General features: G+C 39.6%; 1 protein-coding gene and 1 long non-coding RNA gene across 5 annotated transcripts in view; one reads left to right on the forward strand and one right to left on the reverse strand.

Moving 5' to 3' along the window:
- The window catches only part of LOC106807462, a 42705-nt gene that overhangs the window by 11095 nt on the left and 15240 nt on the right, over nucleotides 1-16370 (forward strand). For all 4 annotated transcript variants that reach the window (XR_001393668.1, XR_001393669.1, XR_001393670.1 and 1 more), the window contains exons 3-4: nucleotides 11997-12095; nucleotides 12982-13036. This is a non-coding gene — a long non-coding RNA (uncharacterized LOC106807462). The remainder of the gene's footprint in view (nucleotides 1-11996; nucleotides 12096-12981; nucleotides 13037-16370) is intronic.
- LOC106807460 (diacylglycerol kinase delta-like) overlaps nucleotides 2619-16370 on the reverse strand; it is a gene marked incomplete in the record, with an annotated part of 112976 nt that continues 99224 nt past the window's right edge. Inside the window, 8 exon segments of the mRNA XM_014809796.1 lie at nucleotides 2619-3838; nucleotides 6272-6411; nucleotides 7290-7374; nucleotides 7965-8075; nucleotides 8460-8555; nucleotides 9705-9749; nucleotides 15245-15359; nucleotides 15721-15857. Coding sequence (XP_014665282.1) covers nucleotides 3731-3838; nucleotides 6272-6411; nucleotides 7290-7374; nucleotides 7965-8075; nucleotides 8460-8555; nucleotides 9705-9749; nucleotides 15245-15359; nucleotides 15721-15857 — 837 coding nt within the window.

Here is a 16370-nt window from a genome sequence, read left to right on the forward strand (position 1 = left end):
ACGTTCAAACAAATCAGAAAATGTTTACAGATGAGTGTGTGTGTGTGTGTGTGTGTGTGTGTGTGTGTGAGTGTGTGTGTGTGCGTGCGTGCGTCCGGTCGTCCGTGCGTGTGCGTGCGTGTCTGTGTGTGCGTACGTGCTCGCGTCCGCGCGCGTGTGTTGCTTACAATCGTACTAGACCGTGAAAATGTATAAACAAAGACTTTAGAAAACAATAATACCAAATTATTTCATCATCAAACATTTCCAGTAGACGTTAGCGGTATTATGCTATAGATATTAAATATAACAGAAAATAAATGTACAAACGCTAATGCTAAATTAAATGCTAAACTCTATGACAAGAACACATCGTATTCCATCAATGAACTCCATCATTTCATGCTACTGGCATTCCTTGAATCAATCAACGCCGAACAGACGATTACAATGTATGTTTCTGCGTGTTTGATGCAATAGCCTATAGTTTAACATATTTTACTACAACTGAGAACAAAGTCTGCTACTCGTTTGGTAAACACGGTCAACTTAAATTACACCGAGGGTTAATTTACACCGACGAATTAAGCAGAGCCTTTCAAAACTGCCTTTGAGAAATCGGCGCACGAATAATCAAACTACAGCACTATAACCATACAAGAAGGTGCACACCACAAGGGTTCATGACATCAAAGCTGTGCCACGATGGAGGTAGTTGCTAGAGGGAATACACTCTTGCGTGGTTCATCGAACGAAGCAATTAACAGCATGAGAAGCAAAAAACCGTCTTTGCCAAAAAGAACAAAGACTTTCGGATATTTCTAATAGGTGTCCATTCACAAAGGCGTCACAATGGGTGGCGACGAACCATTTCACATACAAAAACAAAGGTTACACAATTAATTGGAAAACCTATCTATCGAGTAATAGGGAAAAATAGATTTATGTATTTATTTTTACATGTACCTGTGTATACTACGACTACCTAGTTAACAGGACAATTATCATTATTTAACATTGCTATCACACAATAAGTTCAAAATACTATTACATATGTCATTTTCCATTTTAATTGCAAAAAAGCCCAAATTTGTATGAGATCGTATAACCACTACATAATGTAAGCTATATTCACTCGCCATATATTACCATCTAGAATAAAATACGAGAGAGTATGAAAATGTAATAAATAAGCGGTAAATATCATCTGTAAATCTCCTGATACGTATATATAGATCTTATATGTAATCGTTCAGATGCTTTGGCATGCCGTGTATAGAAGTGATGAGACCACATCAGGAGATAATCTATTATATATTCACTCCTGGCCACATCACTGCTCAGAGTGTAAGGCAATAGACGCATCTAGCATTTAAGGGTTTCCATTGTCTTTCGTGATCATGCTAACAGGGGTTAGGCCTGACGTGTAGTCCTTAAGGCCACAGAACACTAGTGCAACATAGCAAAGCAATCGGACTCGCGAGCAATATTGCCCTAGTGTGCGGTGGCCTTTACCACATACAAATACAATAACGCGAAAGGCAAGAAATATATCGGTTGGTCAACATCAAGATACGATCGCTGGAGGGCATACGGACATTTGAAGGTTGGTATGTAATAAATATATAATAGAATAACACGTATTTACTGAAACATCGTGAACAAATCAATTGCTACTAGATATGTTGTTGTTAAAAAAGGAAATACGTGGAGCATTACATAAATGTGCTAACAATGCCACATAGTGATATAAGAGCAAAGGTCCTTAGTTTCCACAATGCCAAGAAATGCGCAAATATAGAATTCTCACACTAACATAAACATAGATTTAGATCAAGTAGACGACTAATTATAAATCAGTATCTTGCACAGGTTTAGGGGGCGGGTGACAATCCAATCAGCCATAGTACTACTTCCCAAGGGCGTATAAACGTAGTTATATGTGATCGCTAGAATACTGTAAAATCACCGCAGTGCACACGTAAATGTGTGCACGTATAAATATATCTGTAACATTGACCTTGTTAGGAAATGATAGTGAGTACGGACGCCTGGCTGAGAGCCAATGTGCGTCTGATAACAAATCTTTCATGTTGAAAGTAAACGGGTTCATGCTAATACTGCAGCGAAACGGGGGCAACTATGTAAATGAGCTAGCAGCTATTGATCATGGAGCTATCAGGGGCGTAGCCAGGATTTGCAAAGTTGTAGGCACGACTATCTGAGCGGAGCGCTACCATCGGTTGGCGCGGAGCATACAAGAAAATTTTTGGTTTTACAAACCCCCCAGATGGCCGGAAACGGCCCTTCCCGAGTGTTCATTCTGGTTCCCTGACCTCTTGCTAACTTGAGACACCTAATTCAATATCACTTTTAAACCCAAAAAACACAAACGAGTTAAAATAGTGTTACGAACGAGTTAAAATGTTAAAAAACTGACAAGAATGGATCCTAGTCTTTTTCGGCGGGGAGAGGGTTGAATGAAACGGCACGCGATAGAAATGACAGCCTAGATGACAGAAGAATAGGTCACCTAATTTAGCCATATTCTTGCTACGTTCATTTCAATAGTTTTTCCTGTCTAGACTCTTAAACTCGTCCAGCAAGCTTATGGATTTGAATTATGGGTGTTTAAAAAAAAAAGATAACTTGGCCAAAAAAAGTGTAGGCCCGGGCCTACAGTGCTACATACTGGCTACGCCCCTGGCTATACAGCTACTTTTGCCTAAATAATAATCAAGAGCTAATAATACCTATTATAGGTATCATTCACTCCTGCTAATATCAACCGCATAATGTTTATGGCAGAGCGTTTTCCGGTACGAGCTGATAATGAAGCGAATCAAATAACTGTTTAATATTTCACCATTGGCATCCACGTTTGGACTTGATCTGTACTTCGAATACGAACAATTCATGTTCCTTTTCCTTGAATGAGATATTGCGAACAGCCTACCAACGGTATGATGTGAATTTCATTGCATAGTCCTTTTTTCTCAAAACGAAAGTGAAGACTAAAACAATTTTAACATGTATTCACATAGCCACACTTGTCATACAAAACACACTCCTGAAACATTATTAGAAATAACGCTTGCACATAATAATACTGTTTCCGTTTATAGTGCAAAAAAATAACCACTAGAACCACAAGTATACAGACATTCAGTAATCAACGGTGAATAATATTATATCTATGAATACACTGTATGCTACACAAAACCTACGATATAGAAACGCAAAATCTTTGCATTATGGGGGACGCGTAATATTTTGTCTGTTTATAAAAAAACATTACCGACACACAGATCATATTCTTATATAAGGCTCTCATAATAGATTCACTCATAATTTCACTTTATTGCTGCAAATAAATAAACCACGGAGTGTTTGCTATTAGTGTAACGGTGTAATAATCACGAGGATAATTAGGGCATACAATTATGTAAATGGAAGGCTGATGAGGTCCAGGAAGAAAGGCGGAGGAAAGAAGAGGGGCGGAGAAGGAAGAGGGAGAGGAGAAGGAAGAGGATAAGACGAAGGGGAAGCCATACACGTAAAAGCACTTAATGAGAAGAGGTAAATATATACGTGTGCGTACGTGCGTGCGTGAGAGAGAGATGGGGTGTGACGAGGAGAAGCATGCAGACATCATGTACGAAAAAAGCTACGATGGTCATAACAAAGAGATGAACACATATGTTCACGTGTAATAAAGGCAAGCGAGATATATACATTGCTAATAGCACCATTACATTGATGCAGAAGATGTCTTGTCAGGAAGAACAGTCTTCATCGAAAGGTCCTTGATTGCCTGCTGTATACGCTTGATATGTCCAACCTTGTGCACACCTAGATCCTGAGAATGCGACAGTGAACATGTTGCCATGAATACAGTAACCGGAGAACAACAAGACCAGTGGTTCTTGACCTTTTTTGAGTCATGGACCCCTTTGAGAATCTGGTGAAAGCTACGGACCCGCTCAAGAAAAATGCACATAAGTACATAAACACAAAGTTTTTATGCGCCTGGTTCACGGACCCTCTGAAGACCTTCCACAGACCCTAAAGGGGTCCATGGACTACAGGTTAAGAACCCTTGAACTAGACCGACTTCGTTCACGGAAGCGTGATGACGCATTGGGTTTGTCTATATTCAGGCCGGTACAGGAGATAATTTGCATATTTTATCACGTGGTTTGTGTTATAACCAATCAGATGTAATCAGTAATTAGTAAAAGTATTGTATAAGAATCATACGTAATTTTTGTGTGCGTAGCCGTCAGGCTAGCAAGGCACGCCGTAAATGTGAAACAACATGTTTACACCGCGTTGGTGCACTCGTGAATATTAAGTAAGCAGACTATACTAGCCTATGTGTGAAAGCCTGAATATAGCCTTGTCGATTTGGTATGATTGACGTACTTAGCTGCCAACCGGACCTTTTTGGCGGACAAGCCAGTTTAGATTAAGCGTGAAAACGGACGTCGCGAGATTTATGTGGCCCCCCAAAGTGACGTCATCCTAGGGGCGCCACTGGCTACGATGCCTCTAAAAACTCTGTGCGCCTACACCAGAGGTCAGCACTCTGCAGTATTGCGCCTAAAACTTCATACGTGTACACTTTAATTTCTACACAAGAGGTCATTACTTAACTACAAGAGCGCGCGCGCACACCAGCGAGATTGGGAGAGGAGCAGATAGGGTGGGAGAGAGTCGGAGAGATACACATAATAAGACAGAGAGGAGAGAGACAGGGAGACGAAGAGAGCGAGGGGGGAGGAAGAAATGAAGAGAGATAAAAAGAGAGAAAAAATATACAAGCGTGAAACAAAGAGAAGAGAAGGAGAGAGAGGTGGTGAAAACGAAAAGAGAGGGAGAGGAGAGAAAGCGAGGGTAAGAATGAGCATTCAAGAAACAGAGAGAGAGAGCGAGAGAGAGAGAGAGAGAGAGAGAGAGAGAGAGAGAGAGAGAGAGAGAACGTGAAAGAGCGATAAAGAGATGTAGACAGTTATAAGAATGCACACATAAGAATAAACATGCGCGCACGCATGCACACACAGAAAGGCGAAGGAGAGGAAGACAGAGAGGAGAAAGAGGAAGGCAGAGAAGAGAGAGGGGACGGCAGAGAGGAGAGAGAGGAAAGTAGAGAGGAGAGAGCGAAGGAGAAAGAGCGAGAGAGAGAGAGCGCGAGAGAAGCACGGACGCGAACAAGTTTGGTTTTAAAAACTTAAATCTAGCCTAATTCTTTATTGAACTGTATGTTATTGTGTAACAGATAAAGCGAGAATTTATTATCTCCTTAGCCTGCCAGTATGTTCCACATATAAAGCGCGCATATATAAATGAATCACTTGGACTTTCGTCCCGCCATGACGGGCTTCTCTCTCTCGCGAGATATATCACGGTCAGTATACACGTAGCCCGAAGCGTCCCCGCCATGTTCTCTGTGATTTTGTCGTGAAAGATTAAAGCTGTGACCACTTCGAATGCGCATCATAATTACAGCTAACGTGAGTAAATAAATATACAGGAATTCTTGCTCAACTGAAGCTTCCGTAGCTGTTATAATTTCATACTTAATTCATGTCGTTTACTCGTTTAATTACAGCATGTAAATGTATTAATCAGGATAACACACACATACCTGAATGAGTTCAATTGTAAGTACCCTTTTCATGCGTTATAGTTGCATAAAGATGCGTGGTTATAGTATTAAATACTTGGCGAAAGGGTATAAATAACGGTAAAGTCTATAATATCAGTCAGTCTCTCTTGAGTCATTCTCCGCTTTCCTTGTCTAAGGTCACAATAAACACAATAAATGGATATATACGCGTCAAAGTAATTTTCAGGGTCAATCGCCAGACTGGAGGAATTATATATATAGTACTATATGTGCCGTAATAATTTTTGGATCGTCCTCAGTGAGTTTTGAAAGCAGTCTAAATGGATAGAAAAAGAATTGAGTAAATCATTTTACTAGTATGCAAACAAGTTCCAAACGAGACACAAAGCGTCTTTAAACAAACTATAAACGGTATTGTCCTTATCTTCACGTCTGAAACGAACATGTATAGTCCAAACAGATAACATGGAGTATAAAAAACCATCATACTGTAGTAGGAAAAGATGTGTGTGCGTGAATGCGCGCGCGAGACTGTATTTTATATAAAGTTACGTGCCAAATTTAGGGTTGTTATTATTGTTATATTATTTACCTGATATACCAATGAAACACTGAGAATACGATCAGACAATAAGACACACGGCAGACGATCCATAAACAAACCTTTAGGTCTCTTCTTTGCAGCGTTAACAATTCTGGTCCACAGACATCATTTCCTATAAATGCTTCCCTATAGTCGCCCAGACCTAGCGTATCTAACCATGAAGCTACAGCCGACGTATCCCAGTTGGCTACGGAGGAACCTGAGAAAAACACATTCTATAAACATCCCTAAGCGTGTGATAGCGTTAATGCGCAGCTAACAAATGAAAGAAATCGGTCAGGCGCTTACAGAAATGCACGTTAAGTGGTAAAAGTGGAAATGCGTGGCTTAGAGACGCCCCTAGCTAGCATGCTAGCTATGTGTGTGGGTGCGAGGGGAGAAGGAGTTGAAAAAACCCGTGATTTTTTGAGTGGCCTATCGAAGAAGCTGGCACAGTCGAGAATGTATCGTTGAAGTTAGTATGCTCGGTGCTCGCCCAGGCGTCTTGAGCATAAAAATGGAGTGCACCTCTCAATTAATTAGCAGTTTCACATGCCACTATCTTGGCAGAGGGCCCTCAGATTCCACTCACTTTAACCACTGTTTGGCACACAGCTTTAGCTGACAAAGGTGAGATTTGTACTACAATAACAAGCGAGCTAGATTTCAGCCGAAGTGCGTAAAAAGTGACAGCATAAAAATCACATACTATAGTGAATTATATAGCAGAAGTCAATGGACTGAGACAAAACACATGCATGGTCAGGCGTACATATTGTGTAGTTTTTTTTATATCAACATAAAGCAAGCCTCACAACATGTACACACAGACGTGCATATATTCATCATGTTATTGCTATGCAAGCTATGTAATGTAGAACGCATTTCTTTGTAATCAGCAGCAGCAGCAACTTGCATTGATCTAGTCGACTTCACAGCAGACATATTGCCGTTCATTTCTTTACATTTTAATCTTAATACATCATGATCCCTATTAAGCCGCATAGATGCCATGTATTTTAAACAGCAGTCGATGCCATAATGTTTACTATATATATGGATATATAAGTTGAAGTAAGGCGATATCAACACAAGTACCTGATAACTTCTCTTTAGAACGGTGCCTTCCAAACTTCAACTTGAAAATTCCTCCTCCATGCTTTTTCTTCTTTATATCAACATGCTGTAAAACAGTTTAGAATGCAACACCGGCTGCAGTAATTGCATGCACATGCAGTGTGACACACAGAACACTCGGACTGTTGCTGCGACATGTCAACTTGCACATCTTCAAAGTAAAAAAATTCATGCAAACAACATATGCATAAAAAACCACAGAGGACTAAACAAAATATATGCTACGTCGAGCTACTTTGTAACAAAGAGAATGTTTTTTTTTTTACAGAACTGCACTCTTGTTATACTAACTATGGTCTAGAATTAATGCACTATTTTTGTAACATTAATTATGAAGACAAATGTATCAGAAATCTGTCTATAATATTTGTGGTTGCAATTTTTTAGTGCATGTGTTTTAGTGCAAAAACATACGTACGCTTCCACGCCACACACAGTATTAACATGTATTAACAATATTTATAATTATATATCATAATTATTTATAATTATAGAAGAGTTGGAAAGAGTTGTGGATTTACTGCCTATCGTTTATCCAATCGCTCTATCAAGATCCAAAATAAAGCTCCTTATAATACTTCTATGTACACACATTATATCGTCAAATTGATTTAATGCGCATATATCTGCATGTACCTCTTCTTCATGAAAATATGCAAGGCAGTCAGTTTCTACAACCTTCTTCAATTCCACTTCAATCCGGTCCAAGGCTGCACTGATACTCTCTACTAGTTGAGGTCTCAACTCCTGTATCACACAAAGTAAATGCGAACGATTATTACATAACGCTGTGGATATTCATGCAGAGCTAAAATCCCCTATAACTATTCAAATGTTTACAATGCCCGGTCACCTAGGTGATTAACGCAAACGATTGCTAAGAAACCACCAGTCACCATCTTCTTCTTCTTCTTCTTCGAATCCGGATTTGATTCAAGAATTGATCAAATGGAATTTATCAGCTGGAATTGATCAAATCAAGCGGTGCCAGTGTTCCATACAGTCGATTGCCACCGCCCCCTTGTAGACGTCAGCTTCTACCAGTTACCGTGTAAGCAATGCTGTGATAGCCAGAAGAAATCTCAATGGACGATCGACAGAAGCTTAACGCGAAGCCTTCTCAAGACTTACCAGTTCGCCGACTTTCTCCGTGAGAAAGTGGATGGAAGCTTCCTGAAGCCTCCGCACTGACTGCACGAGTTCGTATAGCTGCTTGCGCACGGGCAGCTGCAAACACAACGTAGAGACACCATGATGATAGAGGCAGGATAAGCAAACAGCACAATAGCACCCCTGCCTCTCAGATCCTTCGACTCAATCTATAAACGCACGCACGCACGCACGCACGCACGCACGCACGCACATACGCATGTACGCACGCACGCACACACGCACGCGTGTTCGCATACACACAAGACACATGCACGCACATATACTGCCAAAGATGAAGATTTGCCACCACGCAGTCTGGCATCCCCACAGTGCCTTTAAAGCAGATTTACTTTCACGGACGACTAGGAATTACTCATAATTCCACTGTTGGTTATTATTAACGATTGCGAACGAAACACCGTTCTTTCACAGATTATAACGGACAGACTAATAAATTGAGTGCGTAGACAAAAAAGCCAACTAATAACAAAAGTTATACAATAGCCTACGATGCTAAAATCCATGCAGTGTGAATCCAGAGTTCACGTATGATGTCAATGTGCACTATTTATAATAACACACTGACATAAAAAGATCCTTAGTTGATTAATGCATAATAAAACACTAGCATCTAAAAACAAAAAATATAAAATATATAATGACTCTAAAACAAAGTACCAGTTTCCTATTTGTTTGAAAAGAAAAACGGTGCATGGCAAAATATAGCATGTTACTACCATAAAACGAGGAAAAATCCAAAGTACTTTTTTTCTAAAAACAAAACACCATGCAACCTATAAACCATGCAACCACTGTATAAACAATATAAATGTATAGAGTCCCAGAATAGTGATAGCTATAGTGTGGTTTATTAATGTCTACTGCACTCATATGCAGGACCCTCGCGTTCTAACTGCTTTCCTACTTATTAAGAATTATATGAAATTTAGTAGTACTGAATGCAAAAAAAATTGTTTTGAAAAAATTTGAATTTAAATTTGAATTGAAACTATTGAAATCGGCGCCGGGACTCTATACATCTTAAACATAATTCAAAATATAAATTTATTCCCGTTAAACATGTTATATTTGTTGGTGTAAAAATATATAAACCCAAGCATAATTTACAACTGTACTTGCGTACGTACAGACATAGACAAATCCGCAAAGATATAGAAATAAAAGCGCTGAGCAAAAACCAGAAATATTTATAAAAATATCAACCTGAAACATTTCATACTGCTGGCCGCATGGTCCATACGAAGCTATCTAGATGAATATAGATAAAAAGCAAGTACAATTTAGAATTTTAATTACGTCGAAGAATAGGTATAACTGTAGAAATACTGTACGTTAACACGAGTTTATATTACGAATATCATTGAGATACAACATATACGTTTCTGGGAATTGCTACCAAAAACAAACAAAGATAGCTAGCTGTTAATATTAATATCAGTGAGGGTAGATATTGTTTATGGTACACACCAAGTGTGACTACTTGCTATGGGATATAGTGCCACCATTAGGTATTACCTAAAATGACGGCTGTTAGTTCAAGTGCATGTATGCAACGATTGGTACCAAATGCAAAGATTCCATTAAAATCATTAGCATGAGCAGACACACGCGTACTCTGTTACATTGACTCCATGAAAGGGTTTTCAAAACGACCAAGACACATGCCATTTCAAAAATAGTAATATAAAAATCCCAAGATTAAACCGTGAGCAAAACCTGAGCCATTAAACTGTTTGTCTCAAACAAATACGATGGAATTTATCTGTGCATTTTATGCAATGAAATTTATCGAAACTCCAACTTGTTCGTACGGTACCTTAAAATATTATAGTTATTTTAATTTTAATCGGTAAATAATTAAATAATCAATGTTTTATTAAACAAACAGCGCAAACCTAAGCACGTTAAAAGCCAAGTTATCTCTCACATATTGTGTACACAGGATTAATAATAAATAAATGTAACTTGGTATTATAAATGACTTTTTTTTTAAAGTGACGTAGTTTAACTCTACTCAGGAGTTTCATTTTTTCACACTGTAAACTTTGTCTGATAACTTAAAATTTATTGACTGATTGATTGATTGATTAAACTTTTAATAAGTCGTTCTCTTTTACGCTTACAAGACAAGTGCCGCAGAGCGACAGCGCTCAACTGACGTGTACTGTAGCCAGGTATTCTTCTGATAAACTCACTGGCAACCGAATCAAGTGCGCCCTCCTGCCACCGCGTTCCTGCTCAGAGCATATATCTTAGGTTACTATACTAATACAGAACTAAAATCTATGATAGGCTTTGCTATACCTACTGGTAAAACAGTAATAAAGATACAGCTGTGTAACTTTAATGACTTCGCTATATTAACATGTTATCATGGATATGCGTAGGGGGGGGAGATAGATAGACACGCAGAGGGAGCTAGAGCTAGAGATAGAGATGGATAGAAAGAGAGAAAAGTTATTTCCAGTGTCAATCGCCAGACTGGAGGACACGGCGAATTATGGCGTCTTCGGGGTAGCGTCGAACAACGATTGAGTGGTTACCGGTCTCCAGTTGAACATACCAAGAGGTGCACAGAGATATACATAGGTGTTATTATATGATATGCTAGCCGGGTACCAGGCGTTGCTCGGGAAAAAACGCGTAGAACCAACTTTTAGAGCATATTCAGCCACATATAATTTTATTTACTTGATTCTAAGGATAGATTCGTAACAGAGCAGAAACAAACAATAAACAATATTCAGACAAAAACGGTTCTAACGATTCTATGATTCTGTCTGGTAAAAGCTTCTGGATATACAGCACTGTTATGAAATTTCGCCAAGTTATCATGAATACTGCGTATTAAATATTGAGCATCCAATTGGTATCTGATGAATACCTGGACAGGTTTACATATATTAACAGTGTACATGCAGTTAACAGTGCTTCACCAGCCCTCTCAAATGTACAACTGACTCGCTGGCAATCGAGAAACACCAGCTAACGCCTAAGATCAAAGGCGAAGCCGAAACCTACCGGCATTTCTGGTGCTGCCAGTGCCAGTGCTAGTGCCAGTGCTGGCACTGCCAGTGCACGTACACGCGCGCTATCGCAGAACATGCAACATGAAATGCACAATCCCAACATATATTGCGCATTACGACAACAACCGCCGTTGTTTTATAACATACTTTTAATATTTTACTTGCTTTGAGATTATTAGTTTGTAGTGTATACTTTCAAATATGCTCAGGCCACCCTCAGCGTGATAAATTAACAGCGTGGCAAGCTTGGTGGTCCGAAATCAATAAATGGCGGAATGCATAGATAAAGTTCGTTTTTTAGTAGTATTGATATCTAAACTCGTATATAACATTTGTAATATATATAATTATTGCGCATTATACAAAAACAGTATTGCTTTAACCTGTCAGCCTGATTAGTTCTCCACTTTTTGTTTTCCAACTTCATATAAACCAGATATTAAATTCGTGTTCGTCAAATTTCTAGTGCCAATCACGTCGCTGAAGGACACGGGGAATCAACATGTTTTCGAGGCAACGTCGTGCACCGCTCGCCAGTTAAGCATACTAAATTGTTATTTTTAACGTAGGTATTATTTTTTATATTATAGCACCCATATGTTATGAATCTACGTTATGAATCTGCTGGTGTTTTCTAGCATTACCGATATGTTTCTGGTACTAGATTGTGTGACATAGTGTATATGTGGTATATATTTAACGTACGCTGACTATTGGGAGAGGTTATATGGATTATTGTGGGGACTATAGTGAGAAGGAAATGAAGCGCTAATTAATTTGGACTAAGATATTTGCAGAATGTATTTACAAACGAAATTTTAGAACCATTTAGTTCGTAACTCGGCCCTCCCTTTGTAGAGTATCTGACCGACTACTTGTATAAGGTGATCATATTAGAGAAGATGGGAGAGGGAAGAGAAAGGAGGAAAGAGCGAGAGGCAGAGTGCGAGGGCGAGCGAGAGAGAGGGGAAAGATAGATAGACATGCAGAGCGAGAGAAAGATAGAGAAGAGAGAGAGAAAGAGAGAGAGAGAGAGAGAGAGAGAGAGAGCGCGCAAGAAAAGGCGATAGTTAGATACATGGATAGATGGATAGATAGATTGAGAGAGAGAGAAAGATATATGGAGACAGAGAGGGTGGGTGAGAGGGGGAGGGCGAGAGAGGGCGAGAGCTAGCGAGTGAGAAAGCGCGCGCGACAGAGAGCGATAGAGAGAGAGTGAGAGAGAGATCAGGAGAGAGCGCGAGAGACTGAGAGCGCGAGAGCGAGAGAGCCAGGCAAGAGAGAGAGAGAGAGAGAGAGAGAGAGAGACAGAGAGAGAAAGCGAGATGGGGGATAGATAAAACTGCACAAACATTATTGTCAGTCGCAACTGATCCGTCATCCGCGTTTCGTTGTCGAATTTCATATTAATTTTATGGAATTATATCTATACTCATCAAATCTTTTTCTAGTGCCAATCGCCGCGCCGTAACCGGAAACGTACAGCTAGAGGACACGGAGCAGCGAGTGATTCAGTGGTTACCGGTCTCCAGTTACACATTCCACGAAGTGCGCAGAGCTTTAATTTTTATTATTTACATATTATTAGAGGATATATTGGTTAACTTAAAGCATGAACGCGTAATTAAAAGCTTTGAGTAAAACCACCAATTTATATCAATTGTAAATGAAACTTGTAAAAATAGAGGTTGTAAAACGCATTAGGCCTTATGGTGAAAACAATTTATCGGTCAGCCTTTTATAAACGAATGTGGTTACAATTTTCATATATAAATAGTATATTTGATGTCGTGAATATTCCTCTCATTCACTGGTAAGTCATGTTTCTGAACTGTGCTCTCACACGTCCCCGTGATTTTTCGTGTACGATTTGTACGCCTGCGGGCCACTGTCAGAACCTATGCAAAAGCATTTACTTCAGATGTTCCTGGGAACGGTCCCCTGATTATTAACTCACGTTTTTATATTTATTAGTACATATATTACAATTACGTATATTGAAGTCCACACGCGTGTGTGTTATCACATGCTTTCACGATTGAAATACTTTTTAATAAATAAACTGTGACTAAAACTTTCGAGGTACTTTTTATATGATGGCGACTATTTAAACGATGTCCACAATAATTTGTAAAGAAAGCTCTACATATTTCAGTAAAGAGTAAAGTGGTAGGATAGTACAGTGCAGTGAATCATTGGTTGCAGTGGTGGGAATCTCCGCATGTGGAGTAGAATAAACTAGAGCAGTAAAGCAGTACAGTAGAGTACAGTGCAGTAGAGCAGTACTAGTGCAGTAGAGCAGTATAGTAGAGTAGAGCAGTACTAGTGCAGTAGAGCAGTATAGTAGAGTAGAGTACCGAGTATTAGAGCAGTAGAGCAGTATAGCAGAGTAGAGTACAGTGCAGTAGAGCAGAGCAGAATGCAGTTGTAGGAGTTGTTGTTGTTGTTGTTGCGTGAACCTTGACGGTGACATTGTCCTTGACCGTGGCCTCGACCAATTTTCCCATTTCTAAAATTTTCCGTGGCCTTGAGGTCAAGGCCATGGCCTTGGGCTCAAGGCCATTACATTTTCCAATTTTAAAATTTCGAAATAACTAGAACAAGGCCATAGCCTTGAGCTCAAGGCCATATCCTTGAGCCTTTTTTAAAATGTTAACTCAACTTGTCATGGTCAACTTGTGTTTATATTTCCCCTAACAACATCTCGAAAATATCTTACCGTAGTACTTGACAAGATTTGAACCCGGGATTATTCAGTACCAGCCCAGCACGATACGATAGCACCCAAACACACCATTCCTTATATGTTCAGAACAAATCTATGTGTTACATTTTATTCAACAAGAGTTTGAAAATATTTTACGAAGTTACCTTACAAGAATTGAACTCGGGACAACCCGGTCCCAATCCAACATGTTACGCACACGCCTAAACTTGCAATTTCTGAAAGGTTCAGATCTGATGTGTGTGTTACGCTTTCGTCAGAAAGAAAACGTCGTTTCGTCGTTTTACAGCAAGGAAAGTCAACAAAGAAGTCATTGCCGTGCATAGATTTTAATGCGAAAATTTTCATTTATGAACGGTAATACGGTATAGAAATACTTGTACAGTTCTACATGTCCTCAGAAAATGTCTGAGATCTGACCTTTCCCCCACTGCCCTTTGACCTGTAACCTCCAATTTCGCGCTGGTGATGAGTTTCCTCCCCATCACACTATACATCGAATATTAAGAGCGTAGGTCAAGCCGTTGAGATTTGTGCCGCAATTCCGTATTTCCTCCTATACCTTAAGTTAAGGGGGAAACATTCCCCCTCCATTGACACATCTTGACCTTTGATCCGTTGATCCCCCCCCCCCCCCGACGTCCCGAATATCAAGACCGTACGTCGAGCGGTTAAGATTTGTGCCCAACTGTTAACGGACGTACGGACGGACATTCATGCGATTCTACAAGCTGCATCTGACTCCGTCAGCTGAGCTAAAGACAGTGACTAATTATAATCGATTGCAAGGGAATAGTAGACTCAAAAAAGCTCACCAAGTAATATGTCTGTGCAGCTGTGCACACAGACATATACAACATACGGTTCTGCTACCAGTAAAAAGCAAATAGTTCAAGAAAATGATTACATGGCATATGTCGCATGCTCTTATCACTCTTACCATCATCATGATCGCACGGATAAACTTACAGATAAAAATATTTGCTTACCCCTTCAGCAAGACGCCCACCAGGAAACAGCTTGCTGACGTTGTTGGCAGCTTCTGTGGCAGAATGCAGTAGGTACCTCTCCACATGACTACTGCTGATGCAGGCCACTTTCACACTAACAACATAAAATGCATCATAAAAGATTGACATGCATTGTCATTGATTGATGTTCATTGCGATGGATGGTCTTACAATTAAAGGCAATGCGTGTGCATTCACACATGCAACATAAAGTGGAAACTCATGCACTCGCACATCCAATGCACGGCTCCACTCCGGCTCACGCACAGTGATACGAACGCATGCAAGCACACACACTTGCCTATTTGCAACTATTATTCGACGATATCCGTCTGACCACTGCTATCATTACATCAATTACAATAATTTAAATATAAATAACTATGTGAAGATGTAGGAACTACTCAGAGGAATTATAATTCAACGATTATTTACGACGTATCGCTATCTCTTACCTACGAATAAGCATGGTCGCCACCTCCACAAACTCTGCAGACAATGTTACTTCTTCTTCTGTAATAGTCGGTACAACTTCTTTAGGTCGGGGAACCACATGTTTGTCCTTCCACTCTCTCAGGCTCATCTCAAACTCCTGCAAGAAAAAGGAATCAAGGAAATATTTAGCAGATGAAATAAGAAAAACAGAATGATAACTTACTCACAATTCACTTTTGACCAAATTAAATGCAAAGAATTTTAATGTCAAAAAACGCATGAAATGATTTTGGGGGCTCTGGCATTTTCTCCTTGATGTGTTTCTAATTATACGAGACCAATCAACCAATTACGTAGTGCAAATTGTCTATACTCCTTACACAGCAAATCAAGTTAGTACATCAAAGGTTTAATTTATTTGTGCGCAAATGAAATTTACTACCTAGCAACAACATCATCAAAAGAGCACAGAGTATATTTAATCAAGAGCATAATAATATAGACATATATATATATCTCTTACATAAAGGGCGAGCCTAGCTGTTTTTGTGTCTGTCCTTCTGTCTATCTTCTCCCCCCCCCCCGTAAGAGCTCACCCCCAACACCATATATATTCTTAATCAGCATGTCGCGACGACCAAAGGCAAGATCAAAAAAAAAAAATACACAA

This window comes from Priapulus caudatus, unplaced genomic scaffold, assembly GCF_000485595.1.
Source record: "Priapulus caudatus unplaced genomic scaffold, Priapulus_caudatus-5.0.1 Scaffold216, whole genome shotgun sequence".
In the NCBI taxonomy this organism is placed as follows: domain Eukaryota; kingdom Metazoa; phylum Priapulida; class Priapulimorpha; order Priapulimorphida; family Priapulidae; genus Priapulus; species Priapulus caudatus.